The sequence below is a fragment of the Leopardus geoffroyi genome, chromosome A3 (genome assembly GCF_018350155.1).
Source record: "Leopardus geoffroyi isolate Oge1 chromosome A3, O.geoffroyi_Oge1_pat1.0, whole genome shotgun sequence".
Classification (NCBI taxonomy): Eukaryota; Metazoa; Chordata; class Mammalia; order Carnivora; family Felidae; genus Leopardus; species Leopardus geoffroyi.
Window position 1 is genome coordinate 87,773,118 of NC_059336.1, and position 23,824 is coordinate 87,796,941.

General features: G+C 49.4%; 2 protein-coding genes across 2 annotated transcripts in view; one reads left to right on the top strand and one right to left on the bottom strand.

The window, feature by feature from the left end:
• Positions 1–4,829, bottom strand: part of CD207 (CD207 molecule) — a 50,526-nt gene extending 45,697 nt beyond the window's left edge. Inside the window, exon 1 of the mRNA XM_045446395.1 lies at positions 4,545–4,829. Within this exon, the coding sequence (XP_045302351.1) occupies positions 4,545–4,815 (271 nt within the window). The 5' untranslated portion in view covers positions 4,816–4,829. The remainder of the gene's footprint in view (positions 1–4,544) is intronic.
• Positions 4,830–5,000: 171 nt separating this feature from the next.
• Positions 5,001–23,824, top strand: part of VAX2 (ventral anterior homeobox 2) — a 28,603-nt gene continuing 9,779 nt past the window's right edge. Inside the window, exons 1-2 of the mRNA XM_045446403.1 lie at positions 5,001–5,250; positions 23,515–23,702. Of these exons, the coding sequence (XP_045302359.1) occupies positions 5,016–5,250; positions 23,515–23,702 (423 nt within the window). The 5' untranslated portion in view covers positions 5,001–5,015. The remainder of the gene's footprint in view (positions 5,251–23,514; positions 23,703–23,824) is intronic.

Genomic DNA, 23,824 nt, shown 5'->3' on the forward strand with positions numbered 1-23,824 from the left:
TCTTAGAAATGAACACACTGTATTATCTTTTACAAAAATAACAATGCTCATTGTAAAAAACAAAACAAAACAAAAACTCCAACAGCACCCTAGCTCCTTTTAAAATGCCAATCCCTTCTTACCAGAGAGGGGGACAATAGGTACCCTCTGAAGTGCCAGTACAGAGATCTGGCTCCCAGGCACATAGGGGTGCAGGCAGGGTCAGGGGAGGAAGTGATGCATGGATTTTTTTTTTTTTTTCTGCCAGCTTGGTCTTGTGCTCCCCAGCCGAATCTTCAAGGAGTGTCCTTCCCTGTTCACCCAAACCCCTAACTCCTTTTAGCTGCAGGAGAAACCCATCCCAGCAGTAATAGCGGGGGGCCAGAAGAATGCCACCCAGCATCTCCCAGGGACCCCAAAACCAGAAAGAAGAAAGATAGACAGGAGACCCAGACAAAAAAAGGATGAGGCAGGGCAGAGGAACCTGGACCTCCTGAGTTTCTAGGCCTTAGGGAAAGGACCGGGGAAAAGCATGGGGCTGAGAGAGGGGAGTAGGGAGGTAGACACAGAGAGGCCAAGGAGGAGTACAGGAAGGAAGCCAGCTGGGGAAGGCACCTGCAAAGGCTGCAAGCTCAACCCAGGCTTCTACCATGAGCCTCAGCAGAGGGAAGAGGCACCAGAAGGAGCAGGGCTGATCTGGGGCCAGGGCTCCAGGCCTGGAGGGCTGGTCTGATGTGCTTGCCAGAGCACTGTAGGGATACAGAAGAAGGGAGAATAACCAGACACAGAATGGGAACTCCAGCATTTCAGGTTCTGAGCATCAGAAGGCGATACTGAAGGCTCCAGCCAGAGCTACAGGATCACTGTCAGTGAAGGACCAAAGGGCTTGACTGTGAGATACAGGTAGCATGTGGGGGAACCTAGGCCCCAACTCTCATCCAGCCATATGCACATGTTGGCTCCCCTAGAGCCCAGGATGGGTGGCACACCTCTGATCCTAGAGGACCTGCTGCCCAGCAGGGTGGGGGCAGGAGAACTATTTACCTCTAGGTGCTGGGGACCTAGCTCTCACAAGGACTCAGGCTTAGGAAGTCAGTCTCATTTGCTGAGCTGCTAGAAGGCCTGGCGAAGGAGGATGGGGAGGGCCTGGAGAGTCCCTGAATCTCCACACCAGGGGAAACCTCCCTCCACACCAGGGAGACTGAATCAAGTCCACACCAGGGGAATGAGTGGCAAGAATTGGAGACAGCACCTAAGCAAGGTGCTAAGCAAGGCAACACCTGAGAGAAGACAGCCTCTTACCCCAACTCAGGCCATTTTGGGGAAACCCTCTGGAGACCTAGTCCTAAGGAGTATCTGTGCAGAGGTGGGTTGGTGGAGCTCTTTTCTGACTGACGGTCTCCCCACTCTGAGTGGCTGAGTGGAGGACCAGGTTAGTGGAGCTGAGTGGAGGACCAGGACCACCATGTGGCCGGGGAACTCCTTGCGGCAGAGCATCATGGGACTCCAGCCCAGGATGCAGCAGTTCCTTGTGACCAGACCCACTCATCCTGCAAAGCAGAAGCCCACTAATTCCCTGGGACCAGCAGAGGCTGGGACAGACACTGATAGCAGGGATGGACCTTGGGCCACGAGCTGTTAAGGCCCTATGGGACCCAAAAAGGGCCAGATCAACACCTGGAGTTTGTCTACACTGGAGCCCTGGCAGCGACAGAGCCACTGAGAAAGCAAGTTTAGGCCATAGCCCTGCCCCCTATCGGCTGGGACTCCCTTCCCGCCTGCCCCCCCACACTTGCCTCCCTGCTAAGGTTCCTGAATCACTTTATGAAAAAGGAGAGACACAGAGATTTTCCAGATCCCTGGGATCTTGCCCCGGTTGAGATGACTGTGAGACCGCAAGTGTAGACTGGCAGTGAGAACATAGGATATAGGACATATAGGCCATCCAATCCCGGATCCCACTGCAGGGTGAGGAATCCCAGATCCTAGTGAATTCTGGCCAGGTGGACTGCACCCCTGGAGCTCTGTGTCCAGCTTACCCCGAGGCAGGAGGATCTCCCAGAGCCAAATGGCATCCCAACATGTGAGCGCGCGCGCACACACTCAGCAAGGCCAACCCTGTATCTCGCTGCCACGTGGCCATACTCAGGTACTGGCGTGCCCAGCGATCCTCACCCAGCACACTCAGGAGGTAGACCCGAAGGATAAAGTCTCCAGAGAGAAAAGGATGTGGGTGGGAGCCCAGTGGCCCCGCACAACCTGCCTACTGGCTTGGCAGTGGGCCAACCAGGTGCTAGGATGTACTGTCAGGCATCTCCGTTGGGCCAGAGCCCCGGGCTGGGTGAGTAGATCCGACACCGCCAACCCCCTCTCCCCTGGCCCACATCCGCACAAGCACACCGCACAGGTTCCCTGCTTCAGCATGCAGAACCCCTGAGTTCCTCACTCGCTGGTCATGGGTACAATCACCAGGAAGGGGGACCCACTTGCCAGGCCTGCGGAAAGGAGAGTGCCCGAATGCCCTTGGGACGCCAAATCCCACCCAGCAAAGAGGGAAAGTGAGGGGGGAAAAAATAAAGGGCTGGAGAAAGAGAAAGAGTGGGACCTCCGGAGAACCAACCCTCCTCCTGTTCTCCCAGCAGGGCTCCCCGAAGCTAGGGAAGGGGAGTCCCCAAGTGCCTGGGTCCTGTCTCCTTGGGATTCTGCTTCACCAGACAGACTGGCCCGGATCACCCAGGAGGGTGCAGATGCCCGAAAACTGATCCCCGGACCTCAGAAGAGTTCACTGGAGGGAGACTGGAGTTGCCGGCACTGAGAGCACTGAGATATGTTGTGAAATTGAAATTTAAAGGGCAAGAACAAACAAAACCCGGCAGGGCTCAGCAGGTGCCCTTCCCTTTTTCTTTGAACACAAACTTGGCCGTGAAAGTGGCAGGGGAAGAGCGAGGGCTGGGGAGCCGGGAAGGTTCCAGTCAAGTTTTTGCTTTCTGCTTCCTATTTGAATAATAAAAACAAGTAAACTTGAGAGAGAGGGCCAGAGAGGAGAAAGACTGAGGTGGAGAGTGGAGGCCGGATCCGGCGACCAGCATCCCACTGGTTTGCGGTGGAGGGCGTGCTGGCCCGTGTGGGTGGGGGTCTCTGAGGAGTTGGGCCCCTCCAGTGTGCACTGCAAGGGTCCTTCCAACCGAGATCGGTCCAGCTGGGTCACACTCCCCAGGTTCTCCTGTTACTATGAATTTCCTTTCTCCCAGCCCCCGCAGGTGCCACCAACTGGCAGCACCCGCAGCTGGTCCAGACTGCTCTCCCTCTGCACAGCCTGTCCAGGATCCTGGCCACCAGTCTGTGCTCCTCTGCCTCACCCAAAGTACCTAGTGGCCAAGTTTTTTTCCTTCCTTCCTTCCTCCCCCCCTTTCTGTTAGCAGGTAGCAGCAGTCCTCCTCCCCTGCACTCTTTACCCTTCCCTCTTCCTAGGTCTCAACCCCTTCATTATCAGCCACCCAATTAAGTAATTGGGACATCCAGCCCACCTGGCCTTCTGCAGGGGACATTTATGACTGGACACAAATACATGCACACTGGACACACGCTAAGGCAGTAACACACACATTCATACACTGGCTCACCCAAATCATGGAGGCTGCACCAGCAACACGCTCAGCCCGGTCACTTACCCCCTCACCTCACTCCCCACCCCCACACACGCACATCATGGGCCCTGCCCCCACAAACACTCAATCAGCCCCCCAGACAGACCGCAGCACCCTCGCTCACCCGGGAATGCGAGCCAGAAAAGAGAGGCAAAGTCTGCAATCACGGCGCTTTAGGGGAAGGGTCATCGGCGCTCCCGCCCACAAACAAGTTGAACACACATCTTCACTGGGGTCTCTCAATCTCTGTTCGAGCCCCTTTCTGAGTCAAAGTAAGGGAACGAAGGGCCCGGCCTCTCTTGGCGCTGGCAAGGCAGAAGCTAGACTCAGGCGGGCACGGGCTCCTCAGAAAGCGCTGGGGACTCGGAAGCCTCGGAGGGCCGAGCGCTCTGCACAGGAACCCCCACCACCTGGCTTCCCAGCCCAGCTGGCTTCTAGCCACGCTGACCTCCGAGCCTCGATTTTCCAGGGAAGGTGGGACCTGGGACCAGGGCTGGCTGGGGTGGGGGGCATCTCCACAGTAGCGGGGTGAGGCTGGCACAAGGAAACGCCCATCTGCTTCCCAAGTCTGAGGGTGCGGGCCCCGCGTGAGGGCCTCCAGGCCGTGGGGGAACCGGGCGTTTGCTGCCTACCACAGTCTCGGCCTCACTTGACCCTCTGGGCTCCTGGCCCCTCTCTGCACGTGTTTTCTCAACCCCCCGCGAGTGCGGGTCACTCCGTCAGTCCCCTGGCCTCTCTCGGGGTCATTTACCACATTCTAGGCCTTGTTCTCCCAGGATCGCCGGGACGCGCCTTCGGTCCCGCTTCGAATGCGGGTGGCGGTATGAGTCTGGGGGCAGGGGTGGGGCACTGAACCCCAGACCTGAGGCCCTGCCTCCAGCCTCCCCCCCACCAGCCGAGCGCCCGAGCAAGGCCAACCTCCTGTTTTCTGCTGGGTCTCGCCGGGGTCGCCTTCCTGGAGCACTTTGGTTATTGATCCCGCCGAAAGAGCTGGAGCGCGGAGCCTGAGCGTCCCCGGGGAAGGAGGGAGTGGGGAGCACACAAGGCAAGGGACTGGGGGAGGGAGTTGATAAACTTTAGGGGTGGCCGTAGGGCTAGGCCAGCACCCCCAGAATACCGCCCCAGCCTCCCTCTGCCGGACTGGGAGTGGGGCTAGATCGGGGGTGGAGGAGTGGGACCACTCTCCCATCCTTCCGCGCTGCTCCCTCGTGAGCCGCTGGGAGTCAGAGAACCCCGACTCGCGCCCAATCAGCAGGAATGGGTGGAGCAGCCGGGTAGGGGCGGGGCCCGAGGAGTAGGGGCCGGGCGGGGGGCGCGAGGGGCGGGGAGCCACGGGCTTGGCCAGCTCAGGCTGGCCGGGCGGTGGAGAAGGCGGCGGTGGCGGCCGGCATGGGCGATGGGGGCGCGGAGCGCGACCGCGGCCCGGCACGCCGGGAGTCGCGCGGCGGGCGCGGCGGGGACCGCGGCGGAGCGGAGGACTCGGGCGCCGATGCCGGCCGCCGCAGCCCAAGGGAGATTGCGGGGACCTCCGCCTCTAGCCCCGCGGGCTCCAGAGAGAGCGGCGACAGCGACGGCCAGCCCGGGCTCGGAGAGGCAGACCACTGCCGCCGCATCCTGGTGCGAGGTAAGCGGACAGTTCTCGGTTCTGGCCCACCGGACCCCCACCCTAGCCCTTCGGCTGCCTCCACCTCCCAGTTCACACAGACAGCCGGTCATCAGTCAGTCATTCATTCAGCAAATACTATTTTGAGCTTCTATTGTGTGCTGAACACTGAGCTGAGTGCAGGGGACAAAGCGGCGAACGGGACCAAAGAGATGTCCGTGTCACCGCCTTACAGTTCTCAGCCTCTCGGGCCGGCCGCTCACCCTAGGCCCATCCCAGCTGGGTACGGCGGCGGGGACCGGGATACAAGTGCGGGGTGCGGACAGCCAGGTCCCCGCCCCACGTCCCTCACGGCTGGTGCGGAGAAAAGCGTCACGCGCGCTCCGCGGGGTCAGGACGAGGAAGGACCAGCGTCCGGGACCGCGGGAGGGAAAGGCCGGCGCTCCGCTCAGCGGCCGGGACGCTTCCCGGCCGCCTGCCCAGCCTCGTTTCCCGTTCCCGGCGACGCAGACCGCACCGGTTGCTCGCGGGAGAGGGCATCGGGACGCGGAGGGCGGCGTGCGGCGCTTGCCCGCCTGGGCTTTGCTCTTTCGGCTCGCGCTTCCTCTCGGCGTCTGGGCCCAGCCGGTTCTCGGTGCGGCCTTCCCCCGGCCTGGCCTTTCGCGTCTCTCCCGTTCTCCCTCGCCCTTCGCCCTCCTCTCTTCTTTCCTGGCTTTTCGCTCCGCCGAGCTCTCCTTCCCAGCCCTCTTTTCCTGCAAGCGCTTCTGGACTGCGCTCGAGTACCCAGCTCTGCCTGGTCTCCTCGCCGCGAGGCCGACCCCCAAAGCCACCCTCACGCGAAGCTCTAGATCAGCTTTCGCCGGATCCGGGCCTCGCCCAGAGAGATGGAAGGAGAAAGGGGATTCCGGGCACTTGCCTTCAGGCTGCCCCTAGGCCGCGGCCAGAGCCTGAGATCTGTTTCCCCCACTGTCTCTGAGCGCCGGGACCCGGAGACCGAGCGCCCAGAAGAGGCCACACGCGGGGAACGGCTCCCCCGACCTCCTTCTCCTACTGCCTGGCTCGGCTTCCTCCCGCTGCCCTTTTACTGCCTCAACTTCCGGAGCGCCCGCCTGCCAGCCGCGGGGCTTTGGGAGTCGACCGGCTAGAGCTGATTTCCGCAACCACCGCGGCCGCCTGGGGAAGAGGAACCAGCTTGAGACTGGCTCCAGGACCCTCCAGCGCCAGGATCCCGAGTTTGTCTGATCTGAGCTGGGCCACCCACACTCAGACTGGGATACTGTGGCCCGGTTGCCCACAGCCTCCCCGCGGCTGCTGAGTTTGGGTAGATCTGGGAATGGGGGACAGGGCCAGGGTAGAGCATGGAGGCAGCCCAATCTAAAGTCGCCTGATGACCGTCTTGGACACAGACTCTGCGACCCATGTCTTCCTGAAACACTCCTGGTGTCAGGTGTGGTCACCTAGAGATGTGGCAGTAATCGATGTTCAGGACACAGGCTGGGGTATGAGGGTGGTCCCCACCCGGCAGCAATTCCATCAGGTGTGTGGACCTGCTGGGCACCTGGGGTTAAATCAGATCCCTTTTCATAGACTATGGGGAGTCCTGAATGCAAGATGTCAACAGCCACCTTGGAGCTCTATTGAGAAAATTTGCCTGGCTTCCAGAAATGGAGAAATCAGTCCCTTAAATTACCCACACTCCCTGTTTAAGACCCTCAAATCCCTGCCTGTGATACTCACCACCTCATACCCCATCTATGGGTATTTGTGAGTTGTGGACAACTGAGAGTTCTGTGCCCACCTACCATCCCTTCCACTCTACTAACTCTGCTTGTATAACAAATAAGTTCTGTGTACAGATGTCAGTTTAGTAACTCCCAGGTGTAGACTTAGAGGAGGTAGGAGTCAAAAGTGACCCTCCACCCTGTGGGATGGGAGCCACCCATGCTAGGAGCAATCTAGAGCTGAGTAGAGATGGACACCACCCTCCCCACCCCCCCCACCCCCCCACTGTATGTGAGATAGCTTGTGTGCATTGTCAGGAGATATACTTTTATAAATGCATGTATGCATACACAGCAATGCCATTATATTTGTACAATATAATGGTAATATAGTATAGAGGGTGTATTTACATGCCTAAAAGAAATAAAAGGTAAACAGGACCCTCTGCCCTTTCTCATTTAATGAAAAGGCAGTTATTACAGGCCTGAGATACCAGGCACGTCATTTGGCACTAATCCCTCCCAGCCAGGGTCACCTGTGTCACTCCTGGCCCCACAGGGACTCAGGGTGGAGGCTCTGACAGATGAAAGGCCTGGTACTGGTGAAGGGAAGTCTGCAGCGCATTGGCCTCCAGATGAAATGTCCCTCCAGTGTGCTCTTAGCAGAGAGTACATTTCACCCTTGATCTCCCAGGACACATCCTCCCAAAGTACTTCTGGAGGAAACCATAAAAAGGTGGAAGGGAGGTTTTTGCCATCGCATCCCGTCAGGTTGTGGGGAAAGAACCCCACTTCCCTTGGGTCTTTGCACTTCTTTCTGCCTCTTTTCCACTAGGGACTTGCTACCTGAGGGCCCCACCCCAGCATAGCGCATCTGTTGGGGGAGTTCCAAGGCACAGGGAAATAGAAGGAAAGTGTGGGGGGCTGGAATAAAGTGAAGTTGGTTTAGAGTCCTTTAAACTTGAGCCAGTTCCTTTGCCTCTCTGTGCCTCAGTTTCCACATCTGTACAGAGGAACCTATAGCTGTTACCTTGAAAGTCAGTGCTAAAGGTCAGAGGTGATGTCTATAAAACTGCAAACACCCAGCGGGACCTCTATAAATATTCTGTTGAATGAAAGGGGGTGCTCTGAGGTGACCTACAAACCACTCTGGGAATGGGCCCCCTTCCTCAGAAGCCTCCCCCAGCTCACCCCCGCCCCTTACAGACTCCAAGGACTCCATGCCTTTTCCCCTTGGCTAAATGCTGCCCTGCGTTGGGAGGTGGGCAGCCCTGGGGGGTTGAGAACAGCTGATGAAAGGAGGATTAGTGCCACCTTGCAGACCACGAGGTGTGGCCTTCCCCAATCCCCTTGGAGGAACCCCTCACTCCACCAATCACTCAAGTTTCCAGCTGCCTCCCCGAAATGCGGGTCAGGGAGCCAGGGAGGCCGACCGTGCTGCATCACTGCCTCAAAATGGAGGCCACTTCGTGCCACACATGGACACAAACAAGGCCACAAGGATGACAGGGGCGTGTGCACACAGGCAGGCCAGTGCACCTCACCGCACACACAGCTAGGCTTCTACGGGACCAGACAGTGGCTTAGGCCACCCCACACCTCTGCGTGCACAGCCCATTGGCCAGTGACGGGTATGGATGGGGGTCCTTTTGTTTTATATTTAGGAAGGACGCACCAACTGCGAGGAGGAGGAGGAGGAGGAGGAGGAGGAGGAGGAGGAGGAGGCGGCGGCAGCCGGAACAAACAGGCCTCCTCCCAGCTGTGGCTCTAACGGCCCGGTGCAGCCGAGGTGCAACGGCCTTTTCGGTGGAGCCGGGATACCGGCGGTTAGAAGAGGTGGACCAACTCTCACCCACAACTTCCTGCAACCTCAGTCTCTGCTGGCACCCGTGCACTCAGATGCGCCTACCTGATTCCCAGATTAATCCGGATGCAAATTCAACAGTCCATCTGAATAGAGCCCGTAATGGCCGCCTGTTGGTGTCACCGAACTTTTATGAACAATGCACGGCGCTGCTACCTGCTCTCTTGAAGCGGTCCCTCAGGCCTACGCATCTCAAAACGCCATTTGGGCCGCATCCTGTGTCCTCAGCCCTGTGGCCACCTTGACCCTGGTGAAGCAGGATCAGGCTGCCCCCAGGGGGCTCTCCCTTTTAAGAACTGCGGCCAGAGCTCCCCTCCTCATTTCCACACTTCTCTGGGAGCAGGAGGGCAGGAAAAATTAGGGATCCCTTGGCTGAGTGAACAACCGGCCACCACACCACCACCCATTATCCGGAGTGCTTTCACCTGGGAGCTTTATGGATGCACCTGGGAGCTAAGGACGTAAGAAAGCCCACAAAGACCCAGACCTCGGGCTCCTGCTGGCAATTCTCCTTGTGGATGTGGGTGTGGGGAAGGGAAGCATTTAGCGGGGTCCACTGCTCCCCACCCCCATCGGTGAGCAGTGCTGGGGCAGTCCAGAACCGGGAGCCTCTGAACACTTACAGACTGCACAATGGTATACACCAGGCAGGGTCCTGGCAGCCAGACTCATCGGAAGACGCTGGGCAAGGCGCCAAGACTTCTAGGGCTTGAGCTGACAGAGGCCTGGGGAAACAGACTCTCCCTCCCACTCCAGCAGCCAGATCTGGGGTTAGCGTCATTCCGAATCTGCTAGCTTTCTGCTTGGATTTACTGAAGCCACTGGACCTACAGGAGCTCAGCTGGGACCTTGCAGGCCTCACCCCACAAGTCGCAGTGGCTCTACAAGGGCACACCTACCCACTTGCCCAGTAGGCATTTTGGCAACTGTGAAGGTGGGGCAGATTGTTGTATCGAAATGAGCACTGGATTTGGGGTCACAGCTCTTCCACCCTGGATGGACCTCCGACCATAACCTCAATATGAGTCTCTTAATAGATACAATAACCAGGACCAGGCCTCAGGCAGCAGTTGAAAGGTTTGAACGGTTCATGCAAGGGACTGCACTTTGGAATTTTGTTTTTTATTTTCATTTTTGGTTTTGGGATTTGTGGGGGTATTAGGTTTCTTTTTTTTTTTTTTTTTTAATTTTTCTGGGTTTGTTTTATGTTTGTTATGTTTTTCCTTTTGTTTTGTTTGTTTTTGGCAGAAGGACCCACATTCTCAGCAAGGGTCTGACTGGGCTCTATGGCTTTGGTCTTATTTTTCCCTTTGTTTACATGCGTGCTGCATCCCCCTCCCCCCCCCCCCCCAACTCACAAGCAGCCCAGCAACCAAATGTGTTGTCTTGTTGGTGTGTTTTGTGTGCACTGTTTTTATTTTCAGGGAACTATGCGTGGCTCCTTGTGTTCTCATGCTACTTTTGTCGTTCTGGGCAGTGGCTTGGACTCCGGTTCCGTGCACCCACCGCAGGGTCAGAGCTTCTAGGTGCCCCCCTCCACCTTCACCCGCTTTGACCCTGCTGGGCGAGGAGGCTGATTTTCCCAGAAGCTGGGGCGATGAGTGAGTACATGCTCTGGCAAGGAGGAAGGGGACCACGGAAGCGTGTGTCCTTGGGCTTATATAGGTCGTTTGGATGTGGTTTGGGGCATTGGCCCACGGTGCACCACCTGTAGGGAGAGAGCATCTATGGGTCCCGTTGGCTCTATACCGTTTCCTCAATTACCCCTGACTGAGCCTGGGGTCAGAGTAGCCCTGAGCTCCCTCCCTATATCTCTCCGATTTGTATTGGGGGTGGGAATACGAATCATTAATTTTGTTTCTATTTCCTGTTTGCTTAATATAAAATAAAGATTGGCTTTAGGCTTCGTAAAGCCGGTAGCGGGTTACCGGCAGTGTATCCCGCCGAGTTCCCACCCCAGTTTGAGAAACTGATAGAGGACACCGAGGCCGAGCGGGCCTGTCCAGGAATCCCTGCGAGCTGGGTAGTCTAGGCGCCTGGTTCGTCCCCCACCGCGTCCAGGAGGGAGGTTGGAGGATCTGAAGGTGCCAGGGTGGCACTGAATACTGCGGAAAGAAGTCTCGGCGCCAGGCCCGGATCTTGTCCCCAAAGCAGAGGAGTGGGCGGACCTGGGAAAGCCCGGGTGGCGAGCGCAGGAAGTGGGGAGTCGGTTGTAAGGTCCTAGTTGGGGCCCCGCAAAGGCCTCTCAACCATCTCTCTCTGTCACCATGTTCACCCGCGGTCTTGCCCTTCACACGTTGATTCTTTCTACAAACATTAATGAATACCTACTATGTGCCAGACCGACCCGGCAGGGGCTGCTGGCTCCCAGCTTCCCAACCGAGAGCCTGTCTCTCTCTGAACACTGCGGGGTGCAGGCTTCCTGACCACCCCCCCCCCCCACCCCCGCCCAGGGGCGGCCCGCGGAAGTGGCTGGGGAAGGGATGCCTGCGCTAAGTTCCAAGGGGGCAGGTGCCCGAGGCCGGGTTCCCTTGATGCCGCCCCCGCACCACAGAAGAGGCTGTCACCGCGCCCAGCCAAATCCATGATCTCCACAGATATGTTCTTGGCACACAGTATACACTCACTAAATATTTGTCGAATGAGTGAAAGGAGACAAAACTGTCAACATCGCTCATCTCATTAGGTAAAAGACCGCAACGCCCCTTCCCCGGGGACGACGTTCGTCCGAGAGGACATCCTCATTTTTTGACGTTACAATGTTGTTCCTTACAACTGTTACAATATAAATTTGACCATGCCACATTTTTGGCATTTTGCGCAGTCCTCAACTTTGGGAACCCCCGAAATATAAAACCTCAAATACGGTTCTTTTACTGGTAGCTGGGTCGGCAGGGCCTCCAGCTGGGACTGGAGCAGGAGGTCGCTCCAGGAGCAGGGCGGCGAGCGGAGGGTAGTGAGGCTCCCGCCTGTCTGCGGCTGCTTAGTGTGTGGTTCCACCAGCAAAGCCAGCCAGGGGGCGAGAAAGAAATAGCTGGATAAATCTGCGCCCCTCCTCCCCGCTCAATTCACAGGCCTCCAGTTATCCGCTGGAGCTTGAAATCACTGGGTGACTAAAGCCTGGGTTTGTTTGGAGGTTTGCTCCTGCGGCCGCTGCCCAGCCACCCACCCTCTCGGGGACCAGTCGACTCGTGGAGCTGCGGGGAAGCCAGGGCTGGGTGTGCAGGGCCACACTTACAAAGTAGATAGGTAGCTAGAGGATTGAATTTCAGAAAGTTATGCGTGCTCAACATAAAACAAAACCGAACCCGAAGCGGTAGAAGGCTCCCCCAAATAGCCACCATTCTCAGTTTCAGGTGGGCCCTTCCAGATTTTCCCACTCTCATATGTAAACATTAGCAAAAGTGGAATCGTATTACATAAGCCGTTTTGCAACTTACCTTTAAACAAAATTTAATCCGCAGGGGTCATCTTTTCGGGTCAACCGTTTCGCGCTGTTCCGTGGCCGTGACCGAACCGAAAGTATCCCTTTGGTTGGGGAAAGCCTAATTCTCCCCACCTCTGCAGAGAGGGTCCAGTTGGTTTTCCCTAATATAAACACTGTGGAATAAACTTCCAAGGCACAGGTCTTTGCGCACTTGAGTATTTCCGTGAAATAGATTCCTAGCAGTGGAACTGCTGCTTCAAAAGGTTTACCCACACTACAGTTTTTAAAAACGTGTTTTGCTTAATTTGAAAATGGTAATTAGCTCCTGTGATTCCGACATCAAAACGTTGTGCTGTTAAGTACACCGTGAAAAATCCCTCCCATCCCTGCCCTCTCTCTTCCAGTTCCCACCTGGCTCTAAGGCAGCCATTTTTTACTTTCTGGTTTGTCCTTCCAAAAGACATTCACGCTTATGCAAGTCAGGGCTGCTCTGTTGTTTTCTTGCTTTTATTTATTTATTTTTTACTCATATATGACACCTCCCTATATTTTTCTGCACCTTGCTATTTTCACTTACCAGTACATTTGGGGATGTAAAGAACGTCTTGTCCCTTTTTTCACAGATGTATAGTATTCCATTTATATGGACTGGGTGGGCCATAATGCATGTTGGATAACCCATGTCCTATTGGTGGAACAGTTAGCTTTTTTCTTATATGTTGCTATTATATACAATTCTGCAATAAACTTTTTCCTTGGTCATTTCCACGTGTGTAGGTATATGTCAGAGAAGTTCCTAAAAGGTGGAAGAGTATGTTAGTTTGTAATTTAGAAGATAATGCCAAATTCCCTCCATGATGATACAACACCTGTGTCTTATCTACCCACCTCTGCTCCCCCACCCCTCTCCCCAGTCCCAGCAGCGATGCCTGAAAGTGCTTGTAGCCCCAAATCTTGCCATCACAGTTTAGGCTTTATATCTTGAAAGATGCTGTCAAGTTGCTCTTTGCGGGGGAAAGTTTGCAGTTTATATCCCCATCTTTTTCCTCTGCCCATATTGGGCATAGATATCTTTTCTACCTTTGCCAGTCATATAGGTGATAAGTAGTACCTCATTGACATTCTAATTTTTATTTCATTGATTATTAGTGAAGTTGACTATCTTCTCATATTTGACGGCCAGGGTATTTCTTCTGGTGTTATCTAACAACTCATTTCCTTTGACCACTTTTAATTTTCAAATATTCCTTTCCTTACTGATTTGTAGAAACTCAGCATTAAGGATAGTAGCTCATTGCTTTCAATATGTGTTGCAGTTTTTTAAAGTTCATAATTTGCTTCTAATTTGTTTCTGATGACTTTTGTTTTCTAAAGTGTAAAATAACTTTCTAATTATAAATCCAACCATGTTTGTTTTGCCATATCATGTATAAATGGAAAGGTCTTCATTTTTTCCTGCATAAAGCATGTACACTCCCAAGATGGAACCAACCAACCACTCATTAGTCATTGAAAAAGATAAATATTTTCTTTTTGTAATATGTTGCAAAAGTGGGAAATTTTTTGCAAATTTTTTTCCATTTAATAAACATTTGTAGAAATCTTGCGCTGTCTAAAACTGCCTCATTCTTTTTAAAAAAAAATTTTTTTTCAACGTTTATTTATTTTGGGGACAGAGAGAGACAGAGCATGAATGGGGGAGGGGCAGAGAGAGAGGGAGACACAGAATCGGAAACAGGCTCCAGGCTCTGAGCCATCAGCACAGAGCCCGACGCAGGGCTCGAACTCACAGACCGCGAGATCATGACCTGGCTGAAGTCGGACGCTTAACCGACTGCACCACCCAGGCGCCCCCTGCCTCATTCTTTTAACAGCTACATGGTATTCCGTTCTGCAGATATCATTAATTTAACCAGTCCTCTGTTGATGGGTATTTAAGTTGGTTCTACTTTTTTGCTATTACAAGCAATGTCTCAGTGAACATCTTTGGACAGATGGTTTTTTAAAGTCTCATTTATGAGACAATCTGAAAAATGTGTAACCAAGTGGGACTTTTTTATATTAAGGAATGATTGATAATGTCTTTGGTTGAGACAGTATTGTTGTTATTTTGCAAAGGAAGTTTTTTTTTTTTCAGAGACACATATAAAAATATTTCTGGATGAAATGAGATGATGTCTGAGATTTGCTTAAAATTATGAGGATAGAGAAGACACAGGATTATTCATGAATTTATAATTGTTGAAGTTGGGGGATAGGTATGCCAGGGCTCATTATACTACTTTCTCTAATTTTGTGTATGTTTGAAATTTCTCATAATAAAATGTTTAAAATAATAGGCATTATTTCACACATATGTTAAAGTTGTGACAGATATTTCTGAATTCCATGCCCAAAATTTATACTCCCAGCAATTGTGTATAAATGTGTCATTTCACCTCACCCTCCCAACCAGGATATACTGAATCTTTTAGAGTGAGATCTTGTCAAGTGAAAAACATTTTTATTGACATTTTTAATCACTAGTAAGGTTAAGCATATATATTCATGTATTCTTCATCTTAATTTCCTCTTCTGTGAATTTTTTATTCATGTGCTTGGTTATTTCTCTATTGGTTTATTCTTTTCTTATAGTTGTGAATGCTACTTTTATACTAAGGAAGTAATCCCTTTTTCTGTGATATGTGCTGTAAACATGCCCAAATCTTTTTCTTTTTTTAGTATTTTTGTTTAATATTTTTTAATGTTTATTTATTATTTTGGAGAGAGAGAAACAGACAGAGTGAGAGTGGGAAGCAGAGAGAGAGACAGACAGACAGACAGACAGACAGAATCTGAAGCAGGCTCCAGGCTCCAAGCTGTCAGCACAGAGCCCGATGGAGGGCTCAAACTCATGAACCATGAAACCATGACCTGAGCCGAAGTCAGTTGTTCAATCAACTGAGCCACCCAGGCAGCCCTCTTTTTCTTTTTTTAAACTTTGTTGTGAGGTTTTTTTTTTTTTTTTTTACTGAACTCAAATTTAAATTGTAATCACATCTAACGGTCATTCCTTTTGGGGATTGTAGTTCTCTGTTAGAAAGGTCTTCTACCAAAGATAAAACTGCATTTTGCTACATAGTCTTTGTGACAAACCAAACAATAAAAATGTACACAAGGTAAGATAGAAGAAATCTTTCCTCCCTGACCAGCTTTCACTCCTAAACAGTGAAGAGAAGAGAGGTGTTCATCCTGCAGACTTGATCCTACACAAGCACAAGTTCACACACACACACACACACACACACACACACACACACATACAGAGTGTTGTTTTACTCGTTGTTCTTTAAAAAAATAGGTTTATACATACTTGCCGTTTTTATATAGCAGTATGTAATGGACATCCATCAAGTCAGTATATGAGGATGTACCTCATTCTTGTTAATGTCTACATAAAAACCAAAGGCATCACTAATACTGTTCCATTGATAAACATTCAACTTTTTCTTTTATTTTTCTCCTACAAACTATTCCACAAACAGTAAATCTATCTTTATCAAGTATATCAATATTTCTCTGGAGTCAAAACCTTTATAAGATTTCTAGGACAACAGAACTATGCCATTTTTAATTTAGCTAGGCATTGTGAAATTGCCCTCTAAAAATATTCTCAACAACAGAGCTTGAGAGAACCTTTATTTCCCCCAGCTTTGCCAGCACATTTTCTCTAGTCTGGTAGGTAAAATACGGCATCTGGAAAAAAGAAAAAACTAGCTGTCATTTGCTGTTCTAACTTTTCATTTTCTCTGATTCTCTCTAAGCTTGAGTACCTTTTCATAGTTATTAGACACTTACATTTCTTCCTCTCTGAATAACCCATTCATATAATTTGCTCAGTTTCCCACTGGGTTGCTCGACTTTACTCCTTGGTCTATAGAGGCTGTGTATTTAGACATTAAGGCTCTGCTATGCATGTAGTATGAATATTTTCTCCTAATCTGTCCTTTGTCTTTTAACTGTCTCTCATCCTGCAGAAGCTTTTATTTCTAGGTGCTCAAATCTATCATTTATTTTTTAAAAATTTGTCCATGTGGGGCGCCTGGGTGACTCAGTCAGTTAAGTGTCCAACTTCGGCTCAGGTCATGATCTCGTTGTCCGAGAGTTCAAGCCCTGCATTGGGTTCTGTGCTGACAGCTCGGAGCCTGGAGCCTGCTTCGGATTCTGTGTCTCCCTCTCTCTCTGCCCCTCCCCTGCTCACTCTCTCTCTCTCTCTCCAAAATAAATAAATATTTTAAAAATTGTTTATGTATTTCTTTAATTTTTAGAGCTTATTTTTTATATTAAAAATTTTCTTCTATATTGTGTTTATTTTTACATGCAGTGTGAGATGAATTATTTCAAATAACGAGCTAATTGTCCAAAAGCCAGGTCTTTAATAATCCTATCTTTCCTCCCACTAACTGAAATGTCCTCATATATGCATGAATTTGCTTCCAAACTCTCATGCCAGCATCGTACCATTTTCATTGCCATAGATTTGTAATATATTTTGCTGTATGGTAATGCAAGTATTTTCTCCTCATTCTTTAACATTCTTTCCTTAACTGGTCTTCCATTTTCAATTTTCCTACTCAACTTGAGGATGAATTTTCCATAAGGAATTTTTATAATAATCACATCGTGGATCGAGGAAGGAAGGACTTTGTCACACGTAAAAATAAGCACATGAGCAGCTTGCCGTGCAAAGGAACTAGTCTGGTGCTGGGAGATGAAATCAGTTAGGGTTTTGTGGAAGCTACTGGGAGGAGTACCAGAAAGGGGTAATAGTTCATCCTAGAGGTCAGGAGCATTAGCTAGCCATTATCAGAGATCACCACCCCTCCCAAGGCAAAGGCTGGTTGGACAGAATCACCCTTTCCTGTTCCCCTAGGGCTCACTCCTCCTTGAGGAGACCAGAAAGGCAGCAAGACTCAGGAGTCATTCCCTTTAGACTCCTGCATTTTCACCCTACCCACAAAAAGTCCCTGGAATTAAATCTGTCCTTCCTTCCTGGTGCTTCCCCCAAACTCCACCCAGAAAAGGAACAATTCAGGAAAGGGGGCTGTGTCAGTAAGGATGGGCTAGGTTTTGCTGCAGAGACAACCCCAAATCTTAGAGTTTTAACAGAACACAGGTGTGTTTCTCACTCACATGATAAGTCTATCACGAGTGGGCATAGGCTCATCTTCATACTCAGAAATTCAGGCTGATGATGCTTCATCTTGACTCTTGATTCCAGGACCATCACAGTAGGGGGAAGAGGGTGTGGCAAATTATGAACCAGCTTTTAAAGTGTTCATCTGAAGGTGACTTCATCTTTTCATTTTGGCTGAAGTAAGTCATGTGGTCATATCTAATTTCAAAGGGCAGAAAATTAGTGCAACCCTACCATGTGCCTGGAAGGAGTTGGGAACACTGGTGAACAGCATTCATGATTTATCCACTATCTTAACTTTGATGAGTAGCCTTCTCTGGCTGTCATAGCTAAAATAGCAAACACACACACAATGGTTATTGGGTTTCGGTTATTTGGAGAGGATCAGTAATATCCTCTTGTTTTATTGTCTTCCCAGCATTTGTCATTACGTTACATATTCATTTTTTAAATTTATTATCTTCCTCTCTCTGCAATAGAAGGTCTATGGAAACAAGGACCTTGTTTATTTTGCTCATTTCTATACCCCCCAGACCCTGGAAAAGTATTTGGTGCATAGTAAGTGCTCATCAAATATATGTTGAGTGGTTGAATATGCCTAGTTGTTTATTTACATAAATGAGATATTACTACATATTTTATCCTATAACTTTCTTTCTCTTCATGTCAGTTCATATCTATATTTTGTCATTCTTTTAAATTGCTACACAGTATTTTGTAGTATATGCATTAGTGTAATTTGTTCAGCCATTTCCCTTGTGGGGAACCGTGAGGTGGCTTTCAGATTTTCAGCATCTTGAACACTGCTGCAGCAAACATCTTTGAATATACCTTGGAGCAGATGAGCCCATGCTTTGTCTGGATAAATACTTACTAGAATAAAATTGTTAGGATAAAAGTTACATGCATTTAAGGTTGACAAATGCAACCTTAAAAGGTGGTGACAATTTACGGACCTACCAACATTGAATGGGAGTGTGGAATCCCCTACAGCTCACCATTGATCTATTAATCATTTATTAATGTCTTTCCAATCCTACAGGAAAGAAATGATTTTCCATGGTTGTGTGAATTTACATCATCCTGATTTCTGTGAAGCTGTACTCATTTTTCATATGTTTACTGATCATTTGGCATCTTTTTCTGGGAATGGCCCACATAAATTATTTGACCATTTTTCTTCCTGGACTATTTCCCTTTTAAAAAATCATTTATTTATAGTTGCATTACTTGTCATTTCTTTATCTTTTTAAAGTTTTTCCTTCAAGTTTGTTTCATTTTACTTTGGCTTTGGTACTTTTGTCATACAAAAGGGTTTAGCTTTAGTATAGTTGGTTATATCCTTTGTCTTTATGGCTCCAGTTTTATATCTTGTTCTTCCCAAGCTTAGGATTATAAAAATATCATCCTATGTTTTCTTTTTTTTTTTTAATTTTTAAAGTTTTTATTTATTTTTGAGACAGAGAGAGACAGAGCATGAGCAGGGGAGGGTCAGAGAGAGGGAGACACAGAATCTGAAACAGGCTCCAGGCTCTGAGCTGTCAGCACAGAGCCCAATGCGGGGCTTGAACTCATGAACTCTGAGTTCATGACCTGAGCCAAAGTCAGATGTTTAACTGACTGAGCCACCCAGGTGCCCCTCATCCTATATTTTCTTTTAGTGCTTTTATCATTTTATGGCCTATGATTTTCCCTCTAATCCATTTGAAACTTGTCATTTATGATGAAAGACAGGAATTTAACTTAATTTTATTACAAACAGGTAATTTATGGTTACCAATCTATGTAACTCCATTTATTGACTACGCTGATCTTTCTCCAGTTAGAATGTTCCTGTTATCATAAATCCTATCAATACATATAGGGGGTCTAATTGTGCACTCTTGATTCCATTGTTTCCCACATTTCAATCACTTGAATATTCACCATTTCTGTTATGTTCTATTTATTTACTTAATATTTTAGCATAATACATTTAAGAAAAATTTTAATGTTTATTCTTGAGAGAGAGAGAGAGAGACATAGTTCAAACAGGAGACGGGCAGAGAGAGACAGAGGAAGACACAGAATCTGAAGTAGGCTCCAGGCTCTGAGCTGTCAGCACAGAGCCTGACACAGGGGTCAAACTCACAAACCGCGAGATCATGACCTGAGCCAAAGTTGGACGCCTAATCGACTGAGCCACCCAGGCACCCCAAGCGTAATACATTTTAAAATTAAATACCTACTTCTGCATCATCCTAAGCACATAAAATCATAGGTTTAAATTTTTTTCTAGTAAACATTAAAATAAGTGCATAACTTTTGAAGTAACAAATGTTTATGTAGCATTTAAAATCATCTTACAGACCACAAGTGGAATGCAGAGGCACTTTAGGGAAATGCTGTTGTTACTTTTTCCACCAATGGATTTGTCCATCTCTGTGACAAAACCTCATTGTAGCTTCATGGTATGTTCTGTTGTTGTTGATGTCTTATTTTGAAGTCATTTAGACTCACAAGAAGTTGTAAAAATAGTACAGAGAGGTTTGGCAGAGAGGTCCTGTGTACCCATCACCTTCTCTCGAAGGTGGCAACTTACGTATTTATAAAACATTGTCAAAATCAGAAAATTGACATTGGTACAATATAATTGACTAGACTACAGACCTTCCTCTAATTTCACCCATTTTTCCATGCACTCATTTTTTGTCTTCATATATAGTTCTATGAAACTTTTATATGAAACCACATTTATAGACCTATATGACCACTACCACGATCAAAATACAGGACTGTTCTGTCATCATCAAGGAACTTCCTCAGGCTACCCCTTGACAGTCACACCCTCCCTTACCTAACCTCTGGCAACCATGGATCTGCTCTCTTCCTCTATAACTTTGTCATTGTGATAGTGTTCTATAAATGGACCCATGCAGTACATAGTCTTGAGAACTGACTTTGGTTTTCTCCACTCAGTAGAATTCCCTGGAGATTCACCCAAATTGTCACGTCTGTCAATAGTCATTCCTTTTTATTGCTGAGTAATATCCCATAGTATAACTGTACCCCAGTTTGCTTAACCATTCACCTATTGAACATTTGGCTTGTTTCCATTTAGGGACTATTATAAATAAATAAAGCAGCTATGAGCATTCACGTATAGGTTTTGATGTGAACCTAAGATTTTGTTTCTCTCGGATAAATGCCCAGGAGTGTGGTCACTGGGTTTTATGGTAAGTATATGTTTAACTCTTTGAGAAACTGCCAGGTCGTTTTCCAGAGTGACTGCACCATTTACATTCCCACCAGCAGTGTAGAAAGATCTACTTTCTCTGTATCCTCACCAGCCTTTGACACTCTCAGTATTATTTCTTTTAGCTATCCTAATATGTGTCTCCTGTGGTTTTAATTCGCCTTTCCCTAATGGTTGGTGATGTTGAATATCTTTTCATATGCTCATTTTTATGGCACGTTTTGGTATCTGGCGGGCAAGTTGCCTTTCTTATATGATTCCTGCCTTCCTTGACCCTGAGAGGAAGAGCTAACCTTGGCTGTTCCCTGAGGCAGGAATGCTTGTGTTAGCTCTTCCACAAAGAAGAAAGGGCGAGGGACATCTATGATTTGACCTCAGTGGTCTGGAACACAGGCTTAGAGCTCTAGGTGGGCTCCAGGGGGCTCTCTGGGAAGAGAATGTAAAGCTTCCAGCACCACATACAACACCCACCACCCCTCCTCCAGTCCACACCCCCCCAAAACACTTCTAATAAAATCAGTGCCTTTGGATATGGAGTCATTTGGGTTTTGTGAGTGAAGTTCTGAGACCGGTCCCACAGTTGGAAATAATAGGATCTGAGCAAAGGGGACCCAGTTGATGGGGCCGCAAATATTACCCCACCTTTTCAGAATGTAGAAAGTACCAGAGAGGGAAAGCTTGAGTTGTCCCAAAAGGCCTGTGGGATTTCCACCTCCACTCCAAGAGCTGGGACCATGTCTATCTGATGTGCTCTGCCCAGTGTGGGGGGGAGGGCCACCTCTGAGAGTGACTGCATCCCCTGACCCAGACACATCTTCTTCCCAGGGTTGACTGAGCACAAAGGTTCTTGAGAACCTCTGAGATCAGGGGCAGGACTTGCAAGCCAGGAGGAGCTAACACATACCGTGGAGGAGTAAATGTTAGCTGGCAGGGGCAGGAGCCAGGAAGAACCACTCTCATAAATCATATGGTGGAGGATTTGGAGGGAGAGATGTTAGACTCATTCTCTAAAGCAGGGATTCTAAAAGTAGGATCTATAGTGGTGAGGCTCACAGGAGCCTCCTGGCAGACAGCAACATTCCAAATGCAGGTCCTTTCCTGTGTCTTCCAGGGCACTTGATGAACCCATCCAGAAGATTCCATTTTTTTTACCCATGACCAAAGGTCTCTTCATTATAACCTATCCATTGAATCATTAAACATTGCTAAAAGAGGGTATTCGTAAAGGAAAATAAGGTTGTTTCTAGAGCTTATGGAACACTGTCAGTGTGACCTCGGGGAGGTTATTTAAAATGTGTTCCTCCATTTCCCTATCTGTAAAATGGGACTAATAATAGTTCCAGCTTCACTGAGAACATTGGGAAGTTTCAAGTCCTCAAAACCGTGCCTGGCCTCGAGCAAACACGGCCCAGGTGTCAGCTTTCCTTATGACTGAAACACGAGCAGCCAGGCCACTCGCTTCTGGCCACACGGCAGAATGTGTGACCCCCGGGGGAGGGTTAAAACTCCCCCAACCGTGGAGGGTTGCTCTGTCACCTGTGCTTGATCAGCAGTGCCTGCGTTGGTTGATCAGGGCTGCCTTGAGCTGGTGGGTTTTCTGCCGACACTCATCTTTCTCCCTAATGGTAAACTACTGTTAGTTCAGCTTCATTGTCAGCAGTGTCATGTGCTGGGAATGGTTTGCTAAGTCCTACAGAATACGAGACTGCATATTTCCACGTGCCAATTTTTGACACAAATAACTAATAACTAGATTTCCAGTTATCCGAGTGTGTGGTTCAAACATGTTATCATCTCTGCCCCTATTGCTAAAGCTGATATATATATACAGCCCACCCTCCCCCCAATCATATTTTACTTTTGCTGAACACTTTGTTGCCATTTCTCAGTTCTTTAAGTGGAAGTATCTGGTGAACGTAGGCTGCAAGGTTTTCAATGTCTCTTAAGTAGCCTCCAAAATTTTGGAGACCCTGTGCATGGATGGCATTGGTTTAGGATCCAGGGGGGTGGCCTATTGTTCAGGACAAGGTACGTGGGGAGTGGCAGAAATCTCCTCTGTAGAAGGCACCCCAGCAGCTTGATGTAGTGGCAATGGTCCTTGGACTCCTTCCTGGGGACCCCAGATTCCCAGGCTGCCCTCCGCCCCTTACCAGCTAGCCTCTTCATGGAACCCAGGAGGATCTGGGGACTCAGTGCTCATGCATGCATACACACCCAGCACAGGACCTGGCTCAGGACATCTCCTCCAGTAAGACTTACCTGCCTGGTCATACCCAATTCTAGCCCGTCCTTTCCTCTACACTTGAGGACTTAGTATATCTGTTTCCATTTATTCTTTTATTCTACTGAGGAAACAGAATCCTGGCTGGGTCAGAGTGAATTCTTTCTGCCCACGCTACGTGGTAGACTTGAAATTTGTAACAAGGCCCATTCACACACATATACCCAATAGACACGATATACTGCGTTGGATGATTAAAGACACTAGGTCCGGGGCACCTGGGTGGCTCAGTCGGTTAAGCGGCCGACTTCGGCTCAGGTCACGATCTCACGATCCGTGAGTTCGAGCCCCCGCATCAGACAGCTCAGAGCCTGGAGCCCGTTTCAGATTCTGTGTCTCCCTCTCTCTCTGCCCCTCCCCTGTTCATGCTCTGTCTCTCTCTGTCTCAAAAATAAATAAATGTTAAAAAAAAAAAAAAGACGCTAGGTCCAGAGAGGGTAAGCAACTTGTCAGAGGTCACAGAGCCGGGCCCCGGCTCAACGAGCTCCCTGTTAGATCACACTGCCTCCTGTTAATATGACTGTTGGTGGCCTATATCCTTAATTAGTGAACTAACCTGCCTCTTGTCATGGCCCCTGCAGATGCCAAAGGGACCATCCGGGAGATTGTCCTGCCTAAGGGTTTGGACCTGGACCGACCCAAGCGGACCCGCACATCCTTCACGGCTGAGCAGCTGTACCGCCTGGAAATGGAGTTCCAGCGCTGCCAGTATGTGGTGGGCCGAGAGCGCACCGAGCTGGCCCGCCAGCTGAACCTCTCCGAGACCCAGGTAAGAGTGCAGGGCCAGGCCACTCCACCCCTGCCCTACAGCCTGGGAACTTCGTGGGGTGTGAGGCCGATGGGCTGCTGCAGGGAGACCCAGCTTTTGAGGAGTTCAGACACGCATTAGGG